At 52.1% G+C, this 19,590-nt stretch overlaps 2 protein-coding genes across 2 annotated transcripts; both read left to right on the plus strand.

Moving 5' to 3' along the window:
- Nucleotides 1-76: 76 nt before the first annotated feature.
- PC9H_011035 (uncharacterized protein) lies at nt 77-1,743 on the plus strand (the record flags this gene model as incomplete). Its single annotated transcript, XM_036780520.1, has 6 exons — nt 77-380; nt 436-555; nt 615-1,111; nt 1,162-1,363; nt 1,418-1,587; nt 1,639-1,743. The coding sequence occupies 6 exons, from the start codon at nt 77-79 to the stop codon at nt 1,741-1,743; spliced, it is 1,398 nt and encodes a 465-aa protein (XP_036627903.1).
- A 15,420-nt stretch (nt 1,744-17,163) lies between these two features.
- Nucleotides 17,164-19,590, plus strand: PC9H_011036 (uncharacterized protein; the record flags this gene model as incomplete). The annotated part of the gene is made up of 8 exons (XM_036780521.1): nt 17,164-17,565; nt 17,816-17,938; nt 17,994-18,335; nt 18,381-18,415; nt 18,475-18,571; nt 18,623-19,082; nt 19,138-19,302; nt 19,352-19,590. 8 exons carry the CDS (start codon nt 17,164-17,166, stop codon nt 19,588-19,590), a joined length of 1,863 nt encoding a protein of 620 aa, XP_036627904.1.

Raw genomic sequence — 19,590 nt, forward strand, 5'->3', positions numbered from 1 at the left:
GCGTTTGGGACACTCTCCACAGCCGCACACCTCACGCCGAGTTCTCCAGAATAAATCTCTCGAAATCTGCTCCTCCATGGCTTCTCCAGCACATCGTACCGCAGGCCTACGCCGAAATCGCGCTCCCAAAGTGATTCCATGTTCCATCGAGGGTTGCTCCAAGTTTTTCCGATCACAATCCGGCCTCACTCAGCACTTGAGCTGGCATGCAAAGCAGCACGCTGAAGAGCAACCCAATCATTTTCCCTTCTCACCAACTCACGCACCGGAACCGATATACAACGACAATGATACTTCCGATTTTTCACTAGACGACACAATTTTTTCCGATGAGGACAACAGATCAAACTCATTTTTGGACTTAGAGTCTCGCTCAACAGGTACATTCCTAGTTTTATTATACCGAAGCATTAGCTCGAACTTATGCAAAACCAGACCCAGACCCAGACTCAGCATCAAGTGCTGCCGATTCCGAGGAAGATGTCGAGATTGAGACAGATGCCGAGACCGCATTTAATGCAGGGGCTTCAAAGCACTTCCACCCCATCATTAATGGTATGTTCAGCCAATTTCTGGCCTTGTATTTAGTATTGACACATGTCCCACCATGGCAGGGGCTCCATGTACTGCCAAAGGCGCCTTTCTTCCTCCCAACGCGTCGCCACAGCCTCGAAATATTAGACCGGATGATGACTGGACCCCCTTTGAAAGCCGCAGCGCGTTTGAAACCGCTGACCTGCTTTTTCGGCGTGTTCAAATGCGCCAGGAGCGTATCGACGACCTAATGAACATATGGAATCAAACAGGGTCTGCACCCTTTGCCAACCACAAGGCGATGTTGGCAACAATCGACTCTTCTCCCCTCGGCGGCGTTCCGTGGCAATCAATTTCCATATTCTACCAAGGCGCGAAGCCAGCTACAGACATCCCCCAGTGGATGGATGACGAAAACACTGTCTGGTTCCGCGATCCCCGGGAACTTGTCAAAAACATCGTTGATAATCCCGATTTTGAAGGCGAGTTTGATTATGCAGCATACCGCGAGTACGACGATAGCGACGAGCGCCGGTACAAGGACTTCATGTCCGGTGATTGGGCCTGGAGACAATCTGTAAGCACTTCTCTCCCAGCGAGTGATCCAATCTCACTTCCGTAATGTAGGACATCATAGCCAAAGACCCTAAGACAAAGGGTGCCGTCTTTGTCCCGGTTATCCTTGGCAGCGACAAAACAACGGTATCTGTCGCAACGGGCCAAAATGAATATTATCCCCTCTACCTCTCCATTGGCAATATTCACAACACAACATGCCGAGCTCATCGTGACGGAGTAGTGCTTGTTGGATTTCTCGCCATTCCTAAAAGTATGTGATTGTTCTTATACTACCTTGATATTCAGCTTACAGAAGAAATCACAGCCGATAAAGAACACGCAAATAGTACAGCCTTCCGAAAATTCCGCCGCCAGCTTTTCCATTCTTCACTTTCATATATCCTTCAATCGCTTCGCCCAGGCATGACGACTCCCGAGGTCTTGCGCTTTCCCGATGGCCATTTTCGACACACTATCTTTGGGCTTGGCCCCCAAGTACGCAGGCCCCTCTTTGTTTGATGTTCAATGCTGAACTCTCGATTTTAGATGTATGTCTCATCCCGACGACCTCGATGTGGAAGCCCTTCCCCGAACTCGGGATCATTCAGATGCCATTGCACAGAATCTCGAGCTTGGTCAGGCTTGGGATGAATACGGACTTGTTGCTGATATCGTAGTAAGTATGCCTCTTTGTCCTCTTTGTTGACTATGTTTTGTTCTCTCTTTCTATCTCTCTCTCTGTCTCTCACTTGAACCATTTTCTTGTTCGAACAATTACATTTCTTGCACTGCCCGCGTCGGACACCATGCTTATCTATGCGGACACCTTACTTATCTATCCACTACTTACTATATGGTCCATTACCTCGTACTTATTGTAATGATCCTATGCGGGGTGGAATAGGTTAGTTAATGCGAGGGAGGCTGCCTCCGGCTAGCCGATTCTGATTCCTTTGACCGGGTGTGATGTTAGTTAGATAGATATTGGAAGGAATTGACCTTTTAATAGTATTCTTTGTTCGATGCGCGCGAAAACAGGGATTGGTTCTTGATAAACTTGAGGACTTGAGCTAAGGGCTGGTTACCTTGAGTACTTTGCTAGGGCGGGAGAGACGGCCGGTTCGAACGAGGCTTGAGGTGAATCTTCGGTGGGAAACTGACTGATCATTGAGAGTGCGTATGACAGGGTTAAATAGTTGACCGGTGAGTATGGTATGGTCCGAGGGGTGAAAGGGAGTGAGGAAGATATATGGATATGAAGGGGAATAAGGGCATGTTGTACGATGAAGGGCTCGTCGTGGAGACAAGGGTGAAGGGGGTTGTTCAACGGAATCGTGCGAACCCGGGGTAAGTCACCTGATTTAGAGCGCGTACGCGTTCAAACCAAGGCGAAGCCTTACATCTCCCGGGGGGTATAGATGTTGACCCTCCGTGGTCAACGTACACAGATAAAACACAGTAGAGTAAGAGAAAAAAAAGAAAAGAAGAGGAAATATACATAAATCAAGGGAAAGGGTGGGAAAGAAGAGGGAAACAGATGGGAGAAGAGTCTAGATGGGGTGCCGTGAGGATGGAACATTACGGGGAATGAGGGGAACAGCGTGTATAAGATTGTCTGTGGCTTCGTCATCGAGGAGGTCGTCCGTTGAATGTGTTGGAAGGGGAAGTGACGAGCGGGAGCGGGGATAATAAGGGACGACACGAAACGCGCCGAATCGGAGAGCGGAGACAGCGCCGTCAAGTTCACTGAGTATGTATGACCCGCCTTGCGTTCGCCGAACAACTACCATAGGACCGATGTACCGCGCCTTCATCTTGCCAGATAAATCTTTTTCAATTTTGATATTGCGGACGAGAACAAGATCGCCAGGCTGAAAGTTGTAATCGTGGATGTTCGAGGTGAAGCGGCGTTCAAACTGCTCGATAGAGGCGATGCGGCCTTTGAGGATCTTCTGACGCATGGTCTCTATGTCTTCAGGGCGTTTGCGAAGCTGTCGGGCACGATGTTCAATGAGTTCGGCAGTAGAGAGTTGGGTGGAAGGGAGGGGAACGAGGTAAGTTGCTTCATGAATGTCGAAAGGAAGAGTCGGCTCGACGCCGTGAACCATGTAGTATGGGGAGAAACCTGTGGCCTTGACAATGGAGACACGCTCGGCCCAGAAGACTGCTGGTGCGACTGAAACCCATTTCTTTTCATCGCCGTCACATGCCTTGCTTATAGCTTCCCGGACGTTGTAGTGCTGGCGTTCAACGAGACCGTTTGCCTGGGAGTTGTAGGGTGAAATGCGGATGTGATGGATACCATAAGTCTTTGCGAGGTAGTCGACAGCTTTGACGAAAGGTGTTCCATTGTCGGTAATGATTTCTTCAACGGCTCCCCAACGGCAGAGTATTTCTTGGAAAATGAACATGCCGATGTGCTCGGCCGTTTCACGGCGAAGCGCACGCCATTCTGGATACGCTGTCAGGGCGCAGCGAGCGTGAACGATGTAGCGGAAGCGGTTGGCGAGTGGCTGAACCATGGTGTCAATGTGCACACGGCGGAAGAGGGAAGGGGGAATAGTGGGAGTGGGAGGAATATGTAGCTTCTGCGTAGAGCGGATTTGGCAGTCGTGACATGTCTTGACGTACCATTGGACGTCGCGGCCAAGCTGTGGCCACCAAAATCGTTCGAGGAGGCGAGTGCGTGTAGTGTAGATACCCTTGTGACCAAGCTCGTCATGCGCTTGGCGGAGGAGAGAGAATCGGCGCGGGAGTGGGATGTAGAGCTTGTGACGGCCTTGAGGGTCTTTGCGCCAGAGCTTGCCATCACGAACGAAGAAGTCGAGAGCGCGGCGGATGAAGGAAGGGATCTGGGAGTCTTTAAGGTGAGCCGGCTTCTCGGTGGTACGAAGAAAGTGTTCAATGTCGCCAATAGCCTTGTCGCGGTCAGCAGCTCGCGAGTTCTGGGGCGGATGAATTGGCAAGTCTTCACCGTGGTCGACGACAGTCCAGATAGCGGGTTCGAGCTTCCAATGGTGAGGTGACGTGGGGCGACATTGATGACGCGACCGAATTTCAAGCATAAAGCCGTTTGCGGCATCAATCCAGGCTTCAATATCTTCGTCAACTGGCGGGTCTTCTGGAGCGTGAGGTCGGCGAGAGAGACCATCGGCGGGGGCATGAGATTTTCCAGGTACGTGTCGAAGCTCGAAGTCAAAGAGAAGGATGCCGGCAATCCATCTATTAATGGTAGCGTTAGGGTGAATGTCTGGGTTATTTATCATGCCTTTGATATATTTGGCATCAACTTCAACGACAAGTTTCTTTACACCAACGAGCCAGAGTTTAGTAGCCTGTAGGGCACGGAAGAGACCGTAGAGCTCGATCTTCGCTTGAGAATAGCGTGATTCACGCTCGTTCCAGGTGATGCTGCCGAAACGAGATGGGTAGCGCTTGCCGTCGTTGCCAATCTGCGAGAGAATGTAGCCCACGGCAATGTAGGAAGAGTCTACAGCAAGAACAACCTCTTTGTCAGAGGAGTGGTTGATAGGGCGAAGCGCGGGAGAGTTGACGGCGAGATGCTTGAGTGTGTTCATAGCATTGATATGTTCAGGAGTGAAGGCGAAGTCAGTGTCTTTCTTTGTGAGGTTGACAAGAGGACGAGCATGAGTGGCGAAGTCCTTGATAAAGATGCGCATGACACCAAGTGTGCCTAGGAAACCACGGACTTCAGTGAGGTCCTTGCAGTGTGGCCAGTCCTTGATTTTCTGAACGCGACTATCATCTGGTTCGCGGCCAGCGTAGGTGCAGTTGTGGCCAACGATAAGGGCGCGAGAGACACAGAGCTCAACCTTCTTGCCGGAGAAGGTGCCGCCAAACTTCATCATACGGTGAGCGAGGCGGTACATGTTAGAGAGGTGTTCGTAGACGAAACGGCGTATGGCTGGGTTTTCGGGAATGGTTTCGTAGGAGCCGTCTTTCAGTTCGTAGCGAGTTCGAGGACCTTTAACAGGGACATCATCAATGTAAGGGTTAGTGATGTGGGGGATTTCGGAGCGGAATATGAAGGAGACGTCGCCTTGCATAATTTGCGCAGCATTGGTGTAACCCATAGGAAGTGAAGCGAGTCGTTTGGCACCAAGGGGCGTCTGGAATGTGGTAAGGTCTCTTGATCGTTCATCGAGGGCACGCTGATCGAAGGCGACAAAGGCGTCGTAGAGCCCATAACATCCGCAGCCGCCAAAGTCTTCGGCGTAGGTTTCCATGCGAGGTGGGAGAGATGCGTCCTTGATGGTGACCGCGTTGAGTGGTTGGAGGTCATGAACAAGCTGTAGCGAGGAGCCGTCCTTCTTGAGTACGCAGAACCATCGAGATCGGTAAGATGAGCTTGAATCTTCATAAACGCCGGATGCAATTTTGTCCTTAATGATGTCGATAACGCGGGAATAGATGCCAGGTGGGATTGGGATGTTGCGAAGTGCCCATGGTACATGTTCGACTGTAGGGATAATTACTGGGTCAAACCATTCGGATGAGAACCTGCCTTTCTCTGGTTCCTCCCATGCGAAGGCGAACTCTTTATCTCGCAGAATGAAGTGGGCGAGCTTCTTTTCTTCGGGCCAGAGCCAGTTGGTAGGGTCGATATTCTGCTTTTCGAAGCGTTCTTGGGTGTAGCGTTTGCCAGGCGAGAAGTCGGGAGGGTGTGTAGGAAGTGGGGATAAATCGGCGAGGATGTCAGGGGGATCTCGTCGTACGATGCGGTATTCAGCAGGGAGTGTTGTCGCGACTGGTTTAATGCGGTTAGCGACTTTCTTGTAGGGCTTTTTCTGAGATAATAAAGACGTAGCAGATGGAAGCGGGGGATCGGTAGGTAAGAAAGAAGATTGGGAACCATGAGACAAAGCGAACGAGTCAAATGAAGGTGAAGTAAATGGAATATCATAGTAGTAACCGCTCAGAACTTTTCCCTTTTCGCAAATGCGCACATGGCCACTAGGGGACATAGCGTTTGCAGGGAGGTCATCATTCGCGGCAAAGAATATGGAAATATTAGGTACGGAATAATTGTCCAGGGGTTTTTCAAGATATACAGTAGAGCGGGGGTCGGAATGATAAAGAGACGGAGTAGAAATATTAGAAGTATAATGAGATACATAAGAAGAGGGCAGAGGGGGCGGCGGAGTATGGGGATCAGGCAGAGAGAGCGCGGGAAGTATAGTATGAATTAAGGACGAGACCGAAGATGGTTGCGAGACTGGTTTAGAAAACGGGGAGGGATCAATGAAAGTGGTATAAACGGAATAGGTATTGGAGAAGACGTCTCCCCTTACTGGCGGATCATCGACGCGTGAAAATGGTGTGAGCCTTGGTGCATGGGGTGCATGTGGCCTTTCGGGCAGCGCTTGACTCATCGTTCGGTCGTGGGGACAGAGATGCGAAGGTTGGAGTTGGGGTCACGAAGCGAAATGTCTTGTCGCCCGTCAGGATAGTCTTGGGTTACAGCCGAAAGTAGGCAATGGAACGGGCGTCCAAGGAGGATGTCGTACGGAGCCGATTCGACAACCTGAATCTGCAGGTAAAAGTCAAGTTCGCCGATGCTTGCTTTGATATTGCGTGCAAGGCCGAGCGTCTTGTTTGTCGTGAGGTTTGCTGATTCCATAACGAGGCCTTTGTCGAGATCGAGGGGAATGGCAAGTGCTTCCCAGATGGCGCGTCGCATAGAGATGATTTGCGAACCTGAATCAAGGATACAGCTGACGAAATGAGTGTCTTCTAGTTTGAGAGTGACGACACGTAGGGATTCCATGTCGTTGGCCGAGACGAGCTGTTCGCGTTCCTGTACTAAGAGAGATAAGGCATGTTCCTGCTCGAAGTCAGCCTCGCTATTGAAGAAAGAAGAAGCCTCAGCGTTGCCGCAATCGGTGGTGCATTCTTGGTACAAGACTTTGGTGTCGCTTGTCGGCACTCGTTTCGTCATAGTGAGGTCGCGAATGTGGCGCCGTAATTCCGGTGCGAGTGCAAGAAGTTCGCGTTGAGTGACAGTAACTGGCGCGTCGAGAGCGCGTTCAATCACACTACTTGCGATCTTGGGATCTTCCGCGTTTGATTGGTAACGATATTGCGGGTTTGACTTGATTTGGCCAGTCTCTAGTGCTTCTTTGAGGTGGTTTACTGGTGGCGGGGGCGGAGGAATGGGGGTAGAAGAGGACGGAGTTCGTTTGGCGGGAGTTGTCGTAGCTGCGGGTGGAGTCGGAGTGGTGGTGGAGGCCGTCGATGACCTGGTTGCGCGTTTGGGTTGTTCGAATCGGACCTCTTTCTTAGTCGAATCAGGCTTCTTTTGCTTGAACAGGGTTGAAATCACGTTCTGCGCAATGGTGAGTTGTTCTTCCATAGGTATATCATACGGCCCATCTTCTTCGTCTACTTCTTCTATGCTAGCTGATGGATCTTCGGCTTCACTCCAGTTGTAGTTCCCGACGGTGATGAGGTTTGCAGAGGCGACTGGTGGTGGCGCGGGAGCAGGCTGGTGAGGAGGGGGATCACGGATGGTTGTTTGCGATGCGGCTGGATCGGGCGTGTCCATTGGGTAGTTGTTGTCGCGTCGCCAGTTCTCGATTTGCTCCATAAAGCATCCGCCGCGAAGCGCTCGCGTTATTTCCTGACCATTTGGGAGCACGAGACGGCCGTTCTCGTTACGGTAGACCCAATTCTTTCGTAAGGCGGCGTGGTAGATCGTGCACTGCTGCATGCGAGTGTGAGAGGTGGTTTCATAGCAAAAGGGGCAGCGGGGAGGGAGAGCTGGGCGGAGTGGTGTATTCTGAGGCTGAGCTGGTGCTGCAGATACGGGCACCGTGGGTGTGTACGTGGCAGGAGCAGGTGGTTGGTAAGGCCTGTAAGGTGTTTGTGATGCTGCTAAATTAGTGGCTATCGTTGGCTGGAGTATTGATGTCGCAAACTGCTGCATCATTGTTGTCATGTTCTGGGTGGCGGCGGTCATGGCTGTCTGCATAGAGGCCGTGATTGCTGCTTGTATCGCTGACATGTCAAATGGTTCTTGTTTCACTGGCGAGAGGGCGGGAGCACGCTCACGCGAAGGCATGAGATTGCTGATAATGGTAGGGACTGGTGCATCAAGGATAAAGGTCGCAACTTCATAGATGTCGTTTACGTTGTAGAGGTCGTCGGGGTGATGGAGCGGGTTGCGTAGCTGTAAGTGTTCGCGGATCTTTTGCTGGAACGCGCTGTCAAATCCCGAGAAGTAGAGTTTGTTGACTTCGCGTTCTGAGATGCGGCTCTTGCCTTTCAAGAACGTGGAGATCGTGAGGAATTCACGATGATATTTGCCAAGGTCCTCCTTCGTGCGCATGACCTTTCGTGAGTGGAGTTCGCAGAAGCTTTCGAAGTTGCTGACGGTGTAGCGCCTATCGTCATCAGAGCCAGGGTAGAGCCGCGTGACGGCTGTCTTGAATGCGATCCAGTTTGCGCCGCTGGCCTCAGGTAATCCAGTGGACCAGATCTCGTATTCAGCATTTTCGGCGTAGCGTAAGGTCCAGAGGATCTTGTCTCTGTCGTTCAGGTTGGCTGCCACAGCTAGAGCCTCTATTTCGTCGAAGAACCGGCTGAGAAACTGTCCTTCGCCAGTGAATTTGGGTGCAGAATGGTGGCCGCGCGTAGGCATTTGTGCTGGGGTAGCCATGATCTGTGGAGGGGCAGCGGGAGGCGGAGTGTTGGTACGAGGGGGGAGAGATTCGTGGTTGGTGAGGGGAGAGAGCGCAGGGGATTCAAGCTCAGGTGGTTCGAGATCTAATTCGAAGAGCTCGGGAGATGGGGTGAATGAGTTCGCAGCAGGATCGAGGCTTATTGGCTCAGAGATTGGGGTGAAAGGCTCGGTAGAGAGGGTGTGAGATGGCGAGGCAGAGGCAGTTCCTGACAGGGACTCGCGTAGTTCGTTGATAGAGGGTGCTGGGGGAAAGCGGAGTCCCGTTCGAGTGAATGGGAATGAACCAGGCGGCGCGGGAGAGGCAGACGTTGAGGCTTTCGAGCTGGAAATGAAGCGGCCGGATTTATCGCGTGGCGGGAGCTTGGGAGGCGTGTTGGAGGTGGCCGCAGGAACGCGGATGGGAATACGGGATGGTGTCAAAACAAAGGAAACCAGAAACCCTCGCGGTGGGCTCCAGTTGTAATGATCCTATCCGGGGTGGAATAGGTTAGTTAATGCGAGGGAGGCTGCCTCCGGCTAGCCGATTCTGATTCCTTTGACCGGGTGTGATGTTAGTTAGATAGATATTGGAAGGAATTGACCTTTTAATAGTATTCTTTGTTCGATGCGCGCGAAAACAGGGATTGGTTCTTGATAAACTTGAGGACTTGAGCTAAGGGCTGGTTACCTTGAGTACTTTGCTAGGGCGGGAGAGACGGCCGGTTCGAACGAGGCTTGAGGTGAATCTTCGGTGGGAAACTGACTGATCATTGAGAGTGCGTATGACAGGGTTAAATAGTTGACCGGTGAGTATGGTATGGTCCGAGGGGTGAAAGGGAGTGAGGAAGATATATGGATATGAAGGGGAATAAGGGCATGTTGTACGATGAAGGGCTCGTCGTGGAGACAAGGGTGAAGGGGGTTGTTCAACGGAATCGTGCGAACCCGGGGTAAGTCACCTGATTTAGAGCGCGTACGCGTTCAAACCAAGGCGAAGCCTTACATCTCCCGGGGGGTATAGATGTTGACCCTCCGTGGTCAACGTACACAGATAAAACACAGTAGAGTAAGAGAAAAAAAAGAAAAGAAGAGGAAATATACATAAATCAAGGGAAAGGGTGGGAAAGAAGAGGGAAACAGATGGGAGAAGAGTCTAGATGGGGTGCCGTGAGGATGGAACATTACGGGGAATGAGGGGAACAGCGTGTATAAGATTGTCTGTGGCTTCGTCATCGAGGAGGTCGTCCGTTGAATGTGTTGGAAGGGGAAGTGACGAGCGGGAGCGGGGATAATAAGGGACGACACGAAACGCGCCGAATCGGAGAGCGGAGACAGCGCCGTCAAGTTCACTGAGTATGTATGACCCGCCTTGCGTTCGCCGAACAACTACCATAGGACCGATGTACCGCGCCTTCATCTTGCCAGATAAATCTTTTTCAATTTTGATATTGCGGACGAGAACAAGATCGCCAGGCTGAAAGTTGTAATCGTGGATGTTCGAGGTGAAGCGGCGTTCAAACTGCTCGATAGAGGCGATGCGGCCTTTGAGGATCTTCTGACGCATGGTCTCTATGTCTTCAGGGCGTTTGCGAAGCTGTCGGGCACGATGTTCAATGAGTTCGGCAGTAGAGAGTTGGGTGGAAGGGAGGGGAACGAGGTAAGTTGCTTCATGAATGTCGAAAGGAAGAGTCGGCTCGACGCCGTGAACCATGTAGTATGGGGAGAAACCTGTGGCCTTGACAATGGAGACACGCTCGGCCCAGAAGACTGCTGGTGCGACTGAAACCCATTTCTTTTCATCGCCGTCACATGCCTTGCTTATAGCTTCCCGGACGTTGTAGTGCTGGCGTTCAACGAGACCGTTTGCCTGGGAGTTGTAGGGTGAAATGCGGATGTGATGGATACCATAAGTCTTTGCGAGGTAGTCGACAGCTTTGACGAAAGGTGTTCCATTGTCGGTAATGATTTCTTCAACGGCTCCCCAACGGCAGAGTATTTCTTGGAAAATGAACATGCCGATGTGCTCGGCCGTTTCACGGCGAAGCGCACGCCATTCTGGATACGCTGTCAGGGCGCAGCGAGCGTGAACGATGTAGCGGAAGCGGTTGGCGAGTGGCTGAACCATGGTGTCAATGTGCACACGGCGGAAGAGGGAAGGGGGAATAGTGGGAGTGGGAGGAATATGTAGCTTCTGCGTAGAGCGGATTTGGCAGTCGTGACATGTCTTGACGTACCATTGGACGTCGCGGCCAAGCTGTGGCCACCAAAATCGTTCGAGGAGGCGAGTGCGTGTAGTGTAGATACCCTTGTGACCAAGCTCGTCATGCGCTTGGCGGAGGAGAGAGAATCGGCGCGGGAGTGGGATGTAGAGCTTGTGACGGCCTTGAGGGTCTTTGCGCCAGAGCTTGCCATCACGAACGAAGAAGTCGAGAGCGCGGCGGATGAAGGAAGGGATCTGGGAGTCTTTAAGGTGAGCCGGCTTCTCGGTGGTACGAAGAAAGTGTTCAATGTCGCCAATAGCCTTGTCGCGGTCAGCAGCTCGCGAGTTCTGGGGCGGATGAATTGGCAAGTCTTCACCGTGGTCGACGACAGTCCAGATAGCGGGTTCGAGCTTCCAATGGTGAGGTGACGTGGGGCGACATTGATGACGCGACCGAATTTCAAGCATAAAGCCGTTTGCGGCATCAATCCAGGCTTCAATATCTTCGTCAACTGGCGGGTCTTCTGGAGCGTGAGGTCGGCGAGAGAGACCATCGGCGGGGGCATGAGATTTTCCAGGTACGTGTCGAAGCTCGAAGTCAAAGAGAAGGATGCCGGCAATCCATCTATTAATGGTAGCGTTAGGGTGAATGTCTGGGTTATTTATCATGCCTTTGATATATTTGGCATCAACTTCAACGACAAGTTTCTTTACACCAACGAGCCAGAGTTTAGTAGCCTGTAGGGCACGGAAGAGACCGTAGAGCTCGATCTTCGCTTGAGAATAGCGTGATTCACGCTCGTTCCAGGTGATGCTGCCGAAACGAGATGGGTAGCGCTTGCCGTCGTTGCCAATCTGCGAGAGAATGTAGCCCACGGCAATGTAGGAAGAGTCTACAGCAAGAACAACCTCTTTGTCAGAGGAGTGGTTGATAGGGCGAAGCGCGGGAGAGTTGACGGCGAGATGCTTGAGTGTGTTCATAGCATTGATATGTTCAGGAGTGAAGGCGAAGTCAGTGTCTTTCTTTGTGAGGTTGACAAGAGGACGAGCATGAGTGGCGAAGTCCTTGATAAAGATGCGCATGACACCAAGTGTGCCTAGGAAACCACGGACTTCAGTGAGGTCCTTGCAGTGTGGCCAGTCCTTGATTTTCTGAACGCGACTATCATCTGGTTCGCGGCCAGCGTAGGTGCAGTTGTGGCCAACGATAAGGGCGCGAGAGACACAGAGCTCAACCTTCTTGCCGGAGAAGGTGCCGCCAAACTTCATCATACGGTGAGCGAGGCGGTACATGTTAGAGAGGTGTTCGTAGACGAAACGGCGTATGGCTGGGTTTTCGGGAATGGTTTCGTAGGAGCCGTCTTTCAGTTCGTAGCGAGTTCGAGGACCTTTAACAGGGACATCATCAATGTAAGGGTTAGTGATGTGGGGGATTTCGGAGCGGAATATGAAGGAGACGTCGCCTTGCATAATTTGCGCAGCATTGGTGTAACCCATAGGAAGTGAAGCGAGTCGTTTGGCACCAAGGGGCGTCTGGAATGTGGTAAGGTCTCTTGATCGTTCATCGAGGGCACGCTGATCGAAGGCGACAAAGGCGTCGTAGAGCCCATAACATCCGCAGCCGCCAAAGTCTTCGGCGTAGGTTTCCATGCGAGGTGGGAGAGATGCGTCCTTGATGGTGACCGCGTTGAGTGGTTGGAGGTCATGAACAAGCTGTAGCGAGGAGCCGTCCTTCTTGAGTACGCAGAACCATCGAGATCGGTAAGATGAGCTTGAATCTTCATAAACGCCGGATGCAATTTTGTCCTTAATGATGTCGATAACGCGGGAATAGATGCCAGGTGGGATTGGGATGTTGCGAAGTGCCCATGGTACATGTTCGACTGTAGGGATAATTACTGGGTCAAACCATTCGGATGAGAACCTGCCTTTCTCTGGTTCCTCCCATGCGAAGGCGAACTCTTTATCTCGCAGAATGAAGTGGGCGAGCTTCTTTTCTTCGGGCCAGAGCCAGTTGGTAGGGTCGATATTCTGCTTTTCGAAGCGTTCTTGGGTGTAGCGTTTGCCAGGCGAGAAGTCGGGAGGGTGTGTAGGAAGTGGGGATAAATCGGCGAGGATGTCAGGGGGATCTCGTCGTACGATGCGGTATTCAGCAGGGAGTGTTGTCGCGACTGGTTTAATGCGGTTAGCGACTTTCTTGTAGGGCTTTTTCTGAGATAATAAAGACGTAGCAGATGGAAGCGGGGGATCGGTAGGTAAGAAAGAAGATTGGGAACCATGAGACAAAGCGAACGAGTCAAATGAAGGTGAAGTAAATGGAATATCATAGTAGTAACCGCTCAGAACTTTTCCCTTTTCGCAAATGCGCACATGGCCACTAGGGGACATAGCGTTTGCAGGGAGGTCATCATTCGCGGCAAAGAATATGGAAATATTAGGTACGGAATAATTGTCCAGGGGTTTTTCAAGATATACAGTAGAGCGGGGGTCGGAATGATAAAGAGACGGAGTAGAAATATTAGAAGTATAATGAGATACATAAGAAGAGGGCAGAGGGGGCGGCGGAGTATGGGGATCAGGCAGAGAGAGCGCGGGAAGTATAGTATGAATTAAGGACGAGACCGAAGATGGTTGCGAGACTGGTTTAGAAAACGGGGAGGGATCAATGAAAGTGGTATAAACGGAATAGGTATTGGAGAAGACGTCTCCCCTTACTGGCGGATCATCGACGCGTGAAAATGGTGTGAGCCTTGGTGCATGGGGTGCATGTGGCCTTTCGGGCAGCGCTTGACTCATCGTTCGGTCGTGGGGACAGAGATGCGAAGGTTGGAGTTGGGGTCACGAAGCGAAATGTCTTGTCGCCCGTCAGGATAGTCTTGGGTTACAGCCGAAAGTAGGCAATGGAACGGGCGTCCAAGGAGGATGTCGTACGGAGCCGATTCGACAACCTGAATCTGCAGGTAAAAGTCAAGTTCGCCGATGCTTGCTTTGATATTGCGTGCAAGGCCGAGCGTCTTGTTTGTCGTGAGGTTTGCTGATTCCATAACGAGGCCTTTGTCGAGATCGAGGGGAATGGCAAGTGCTTCCCAGATGGCGCGTCGCATAGAGATGATTTGCGAACCTGAATCAAGGATACAGCTGACGAAATGAGTGTCTTCTAGTTTGAGAGTGACGACACGTAGGGATTCCATGTCGTTGGCCGAGACGAGCTGTTCGCGTTCCTGTACTAAGAGAGATAAGGCATGTTCCTGCTCGAAGTCAGCCTCGCTATTGAAGAAAGAAGAAGCCTCAGCGTTGCCGCAATCGGTGGTGCATTCTTGGTACAAGACTTTGGTGTCGCTTGTCGGCACTCGTTTCGTCATAGTGAGGTCGCGAATGTGGCGCCGTAATTCCGGTGCGAGTGCAAGAAGTTCGCGTTGAGTGACAGTAACTGGCGCGTCGAGAGCGCGTTCAATCACACTACTTGCGATCTTGGGATCTTCCGCGTTTGATTGGTAACGATATTGCGGGTTTGACTTGATTTGGCCAGTCTCTAGTGCTTCTTTGAGGTGGTTTACTGGTGGCGGGGGCGGAGGAATGGGGGTAGAAGAGGACGGAGTTCGTTTGGCGGGAGTTGTCGTAGCTGCGGGTGGAGTCGGAGTGGTGGTGGAGGCCGTCGATGACCTGGTTGCGCGTTTGGGTTGTTCGAATCGGACCTCTTTCTTAGTCGAATCAGGCTTCTTTTGCTTGAACAGGGTTGAAATCACGTTCTGCGCAATGGTGAGTTGTTCTTCCATAGGTATATCATACGGCCCATCTTCTTCGTCTACTTCTTCTATGCTAGCTGATGGATCTTCGGCTTCACTCCAGTTGTAGTTCCCGACGGTGATGAGGTTTGCAGAGGCGACTGGTGGTGGCGCGGGAGCAGGCTGGTGAGGAGGGGGATCACGGATGGTTGTTTGCGATGCGGCTGGATCGGGCGTGTCCATTGGGTAGTTGTTGTCGCGTCGCCAGTTCTCGATTTGCTCCATAAAGCATCCGCCGCGAAGCGCTCGCGTTATTTCCTGACCATTTGGGAGCACGAGACGGCCGTTCTCGTTACGGTAGACCCAATTCTTTCGTAAGGCGGCGTGGTAGATCGTGCACTGCTGCATGCGAGTGTGAGAGGTGGTTTCATAGCAAAAGGGGCAGCGGGGAGGGAGAGCTGGGCGGAGTGGTGTATTCTGAGGCTGAGCTGGTGCTGCAGATACGGGCACCGTGGGTGTGTACGTGGCAGGAGCAGGTGGTTGGTAAGGCCTGTAAGGTGTTTGTGATGCTGCTAAATTAGTGGCTATCGTTGGCTGGAGTATTGATGTCGCAAACTGCTGCATCATTGTTGTCATGTTCTGGGTGGCGGCGGTCATGGCTGTCTGCATAGAGGCCGTGATTGCTGCTTGTATCGCTGACATGTCAAATGGTTCTTGTTTCACTGGCGAGAGGGCGGGAGCACGCTCACGCGAAGGCATGAGATTGCTGATAATGGTAGGGACTGGTGCATCAAGGATAAAGGTCGCAACTTCATAGATGTCGTTTACGTTGTAGAGGTCGTCGGGGTGATGGAGCGGGTTGCGTAGCTGTAAGTGTTCGCGGATCTTTTGCTGGAACGCGCTGTCAAATCCCGAGAAGTAGAGTTTGTTGACTTCGCGTTCTGAGATGCGGCTCTTGCCTTTCAAGAACGTGGAGATCGTGAGGAATTCACGATGATATTTGCCAAGGTCCTCCTTCGTGCGCATGACCTTTCGTGAGTGGAGTTCGCAGAAGCTTTCGAAGTTGCTGACGGTGTAGCGCCTATCGTCATCAGAGCCAGGGTAGAGCCGCGTGACGGCTGTCTTGAATGCGATCCAGTTTGCGCCGCTGGCCTCAGGTAATCCAGTGGACCAGATCTCGTATTCAGCATTTTCGGCGTAGCGTAAGGTCCAGAGGATCTTGTCTCTGTCGTTCAGGTTGGCTGCCACAGCTAGAGCCTCTATTTCGTCGAAGAACCGGCTGAGAAACTGTCCTTCGCCAGTGAATTTGGGTGCAGAATGGTGGCCGCGCGTAGGCATTTGTGCTGGGGTAGCCATGATCTGTGGAGGGGCAGCGGGAGGCGGAGTGTTGGTACGAGGGGGGAGAGATTCGTGGTTGGTGAGGGGAGAGAGCGCAGGGGATTCAAGCTCAGGTGGTTCGAGATCTAATTCGAAGAGCTCGGGAGATGGGGTGAATGAGTTCGCAGCAGGATCGAGGCTTATTGGCTCAGAGATTGGGGTGAAAGGCTCGGTAGAGAGGGTGTGAGATGGCGAGGCAGAGGCAGTTCCTGACAGGGACTCGCGTAGTTCGTTGATAGAGGGTGCTGGGGGAAAGCGGAGTCCCGTTCGAGTGAATGGGAATGAACCAGGCGGCGCGGGAGAGGCAGACGTTGAGGCTTTCGAGCTGGAAATGAAGCGGCCGGATTTATCGCGTGGCGGGAGCTTGGGAGGCGTGTTGGAGGTGGCCGCAGGAACGCGGATGGGAATACGGGATGGTGTCAAAACAAAGGAAACCAGAAACCCTCGCGGTGGGCTCCAGTTGTAATGATCCTATCCGGGGTGGAATAGGTTAGTTAATGCGAGGGAGGCTGCCTCCGGCTAGCCGATTCTGATTCCTTTGACCGGGTGTGATGTTAGTTAGATAGATATTGGAAGGAATTGACCTTTTAATAGTATTCTTTGTTCGATGCGCGCGAAAACAGGGATTGGTTCTTGATAAACTTGAGGACTTGAGCTAAGGGCTGGTTACCTTGAGTACTTTGCTAGGGCGGGAGAGACGGCCGGTTCGAACGAGGCTTGAGGTGAATCTTCGGTGGGAAACTGACTGATCATTGAGAGTGCGTATGACAGGGTTAAATAGTTGACCGGTGAGTATGGTATGGTCCGAGGGGTGAAAGGGAGTGAGGAAGATATATGGATATGAAGGGGAATAAGGGCATGTTGTACGATGAAGGGCTCGTCGTGGAGACAAGGGTGAAGGGGGTTGTTCAACGGAATCGTGCGAACCCGGGGTAAGTCACCTGATTTAGAGCGCGTACGCGTTCAAACCAAGGCGAAGCCTTACATTATTATGACTGTACTACTGCTTTGTGCAATGTTGGATACATACACACATCTCTCGGCTTTTGCAGGTACCGCATCTGCGCTCCAAGAGCCTCACCCCCGACATGTTCTTAGGTCTTCAGATGGCCCCTCCAGCCAAGATCCTTGGATCTCTGCCGCCACGGGCGGGGCACACCGACGGCCAGCCGTACACATTCCGCCGCCGTGCACCCGTCAACTACCAGATTCCCCCACCACTCAGGTCGCGTGTAAAGGCACCCGTGTCAACGGTTATGGTGGCAGTTTGGGAGGCAGCTCTCGCACAGGAGAGTGACGCGCGGGTGGGGTGGCACGCAAGGGCAAGCAGTTTGGATGGAGTGCGCCGGGTGCTGAGCTTGGGTGGCGGATGGGCATGCCTGGAGATGACCATGTTACGTGCACGCGGCGGCCGAGGAAAGGACTTGTTGGGTCAATGGGCAATATGTTTGGCACGGGTGCGGCGGCGCGCCCGGTTGGGCGTTGGATCAGTTGGTGTGTTGCCAGGTGATCTGAGTCTTGCACTCTGTTGAACCTTGGTCGGGTACGTGGGGATGCTGCTCTCGCAGATGCCGGCCCGTTGGGCCCCAACCAGGCGGTGTCATTTGATGATGTTGGTGGATTGGATGAACGTATGTTCCCTTTCATTTTGCTTCCAAATATGCCTTTTTAAAAGTAGTACATACCCTCCAGACATTCATTCACTGCGAGTGACGCTACTCCCACTCCTGTATCCCGAAGTGTTTCAAAACTTTGGGATCATTCCTCCGCGCGATGTTCCTTTCCATGGACCACCAGGAACAGGCAAAAGACTCCTTGCCCGTGCACTTGCATCCAGCTGCAGAAGCTACGGCAAAGGCATTTGTAAGCACCCTCCCCATACGCTATCGCATTCTTCCCCCACTCACTCCCACCTGAGGCCACCTCAGCCTTCTACACGCACAAAGGCGCCGACTGTCTCTCCAACTGGGTCGGCAAAGTCGAACACCAACTCCGGCTCCTTTTCGAAGACCTTGGCACTAGCATGATCATATTCACACATAGAGCTTCATTACTGTACAATTCTCATTCTTCTCGAGAGTTTCCGAGTTCCTTCATTTTTTTTGCTGTGTCGTCCAGGACTCGTCCTTATCATACATCACTGATACTAACAACCGACCCCCAGCCGTTCACAAACGACTTTCCGCGGGCCGATATCCACGAGCTGCTCTCACCAGATATTCTTCACCAGTTGATCAAGGGCTCATTTAAAGATCATCTAGTTACTTAGGTGGAAGCATATTTGGTGAAGACTCACGGACAACAGCAAGCGAATCAAATCCTCGCTGATATAGATCGCCGGTAAGCCTGGTCGAACTTAACAGAACACCTTATGATTGCTGATTGTGTCTTGTGCCCAGAATCAGTGCCACCCCGTCATTCCCTGGCCTGCGGCGGTTTCCTCAAGGACGTGGGTTCAAGCAATGGACAGGTGATGACTCGAAGGCTTTGATGAAAGTAAGTTGTCTTGTTGATGCTCTTAAATGCAGTGTTTTCCAATGCCCTCAGGTTTATCTCCCTGCACTTTCCGGCCACGTCCCCTCTCGAATGGTGCAAGCCATCCGAGCTTTTCTCGAATTTTGCTACCTCACAAGACGTAACGTTCACGACGAGGCAACACTCCGCGACCTTGAGAATGCCTTGAAGCGGTTCCACGCTTTTCGAACGATTTTCCAAGAAACTGGTGTGCGACCTGAAGGATTCTCCCTCCCTCGGCAGCACGCACTTACTCATTACCACACCCATATTCGCCTGTTCGGCGCCCCGAATGGCTTATGCTCTTCGATCACCGAGTCTAAGCACATTAAAGCGGTCAAGGAGCCCTGGCGACGATCCAACCATTTCGAAGCAATCATGCAAATGATGGTCACCAACCAGCGCCTGGACCAACTCTCTGCAATGCGTGTTGATTACATGTCCCGCGGCATGCTGGATAGCTCGCAGGATCCAGCGACTCAAGCACCGCTATGTAAGGAGTATCTGAAAATCCTGAACTCTTAAACATGCTGACATATAGCTCACAGCTCAACGCGGCCACGAACATCATGGTGTACGGAGTACGAGTCCCACTCCGCCTCAAGAGAAAAGCCAGGAACCGGTCCCCGGTGTCAGTGTATCCGAGCGAGATGATGACGGAGATGTTGATGGGCCATCTGTCCTTGGTTATGTTAGGCTCGCTAAGAAACCAGGTGAGCAGCAAGACCCTCAACGGATCTCAAAGACTAATTTTCGGAGCAGCGCAGGGGTATCCCCGGGATGTCCAGGCTCTGGGGAATCAAATCGAGTGCCAAGAGCTGCAAGAGCTCATTTGCCGCTTTCTTCACAGTGTCTCGCATTCTGAAAATGCCGACATTGTTCTTCCTCTAGAGGAATGCCCACAGTTTTCAGGGCTTATTCAGGTTTACCACTCCGCCGTGGCAGTGTACAGTGACTCAAAAAACCCTTTCTATGCTGGTCACTTTTGCACAAAACACTGA

This window comes from Pleurotus ostreatus (genome assembly GCF_014466165.1).
Source record: "Pleurotus ostreatus strain PC9 chromosome Unknown scaffold_8, whole genome shotgun sequence".
NCBI lineage: Eukaryota > Fungi > Basidiomycota > Agaricomycetes > Agaricales > Pleurotaceae > Pleurotus > Pleurotus ostreatus.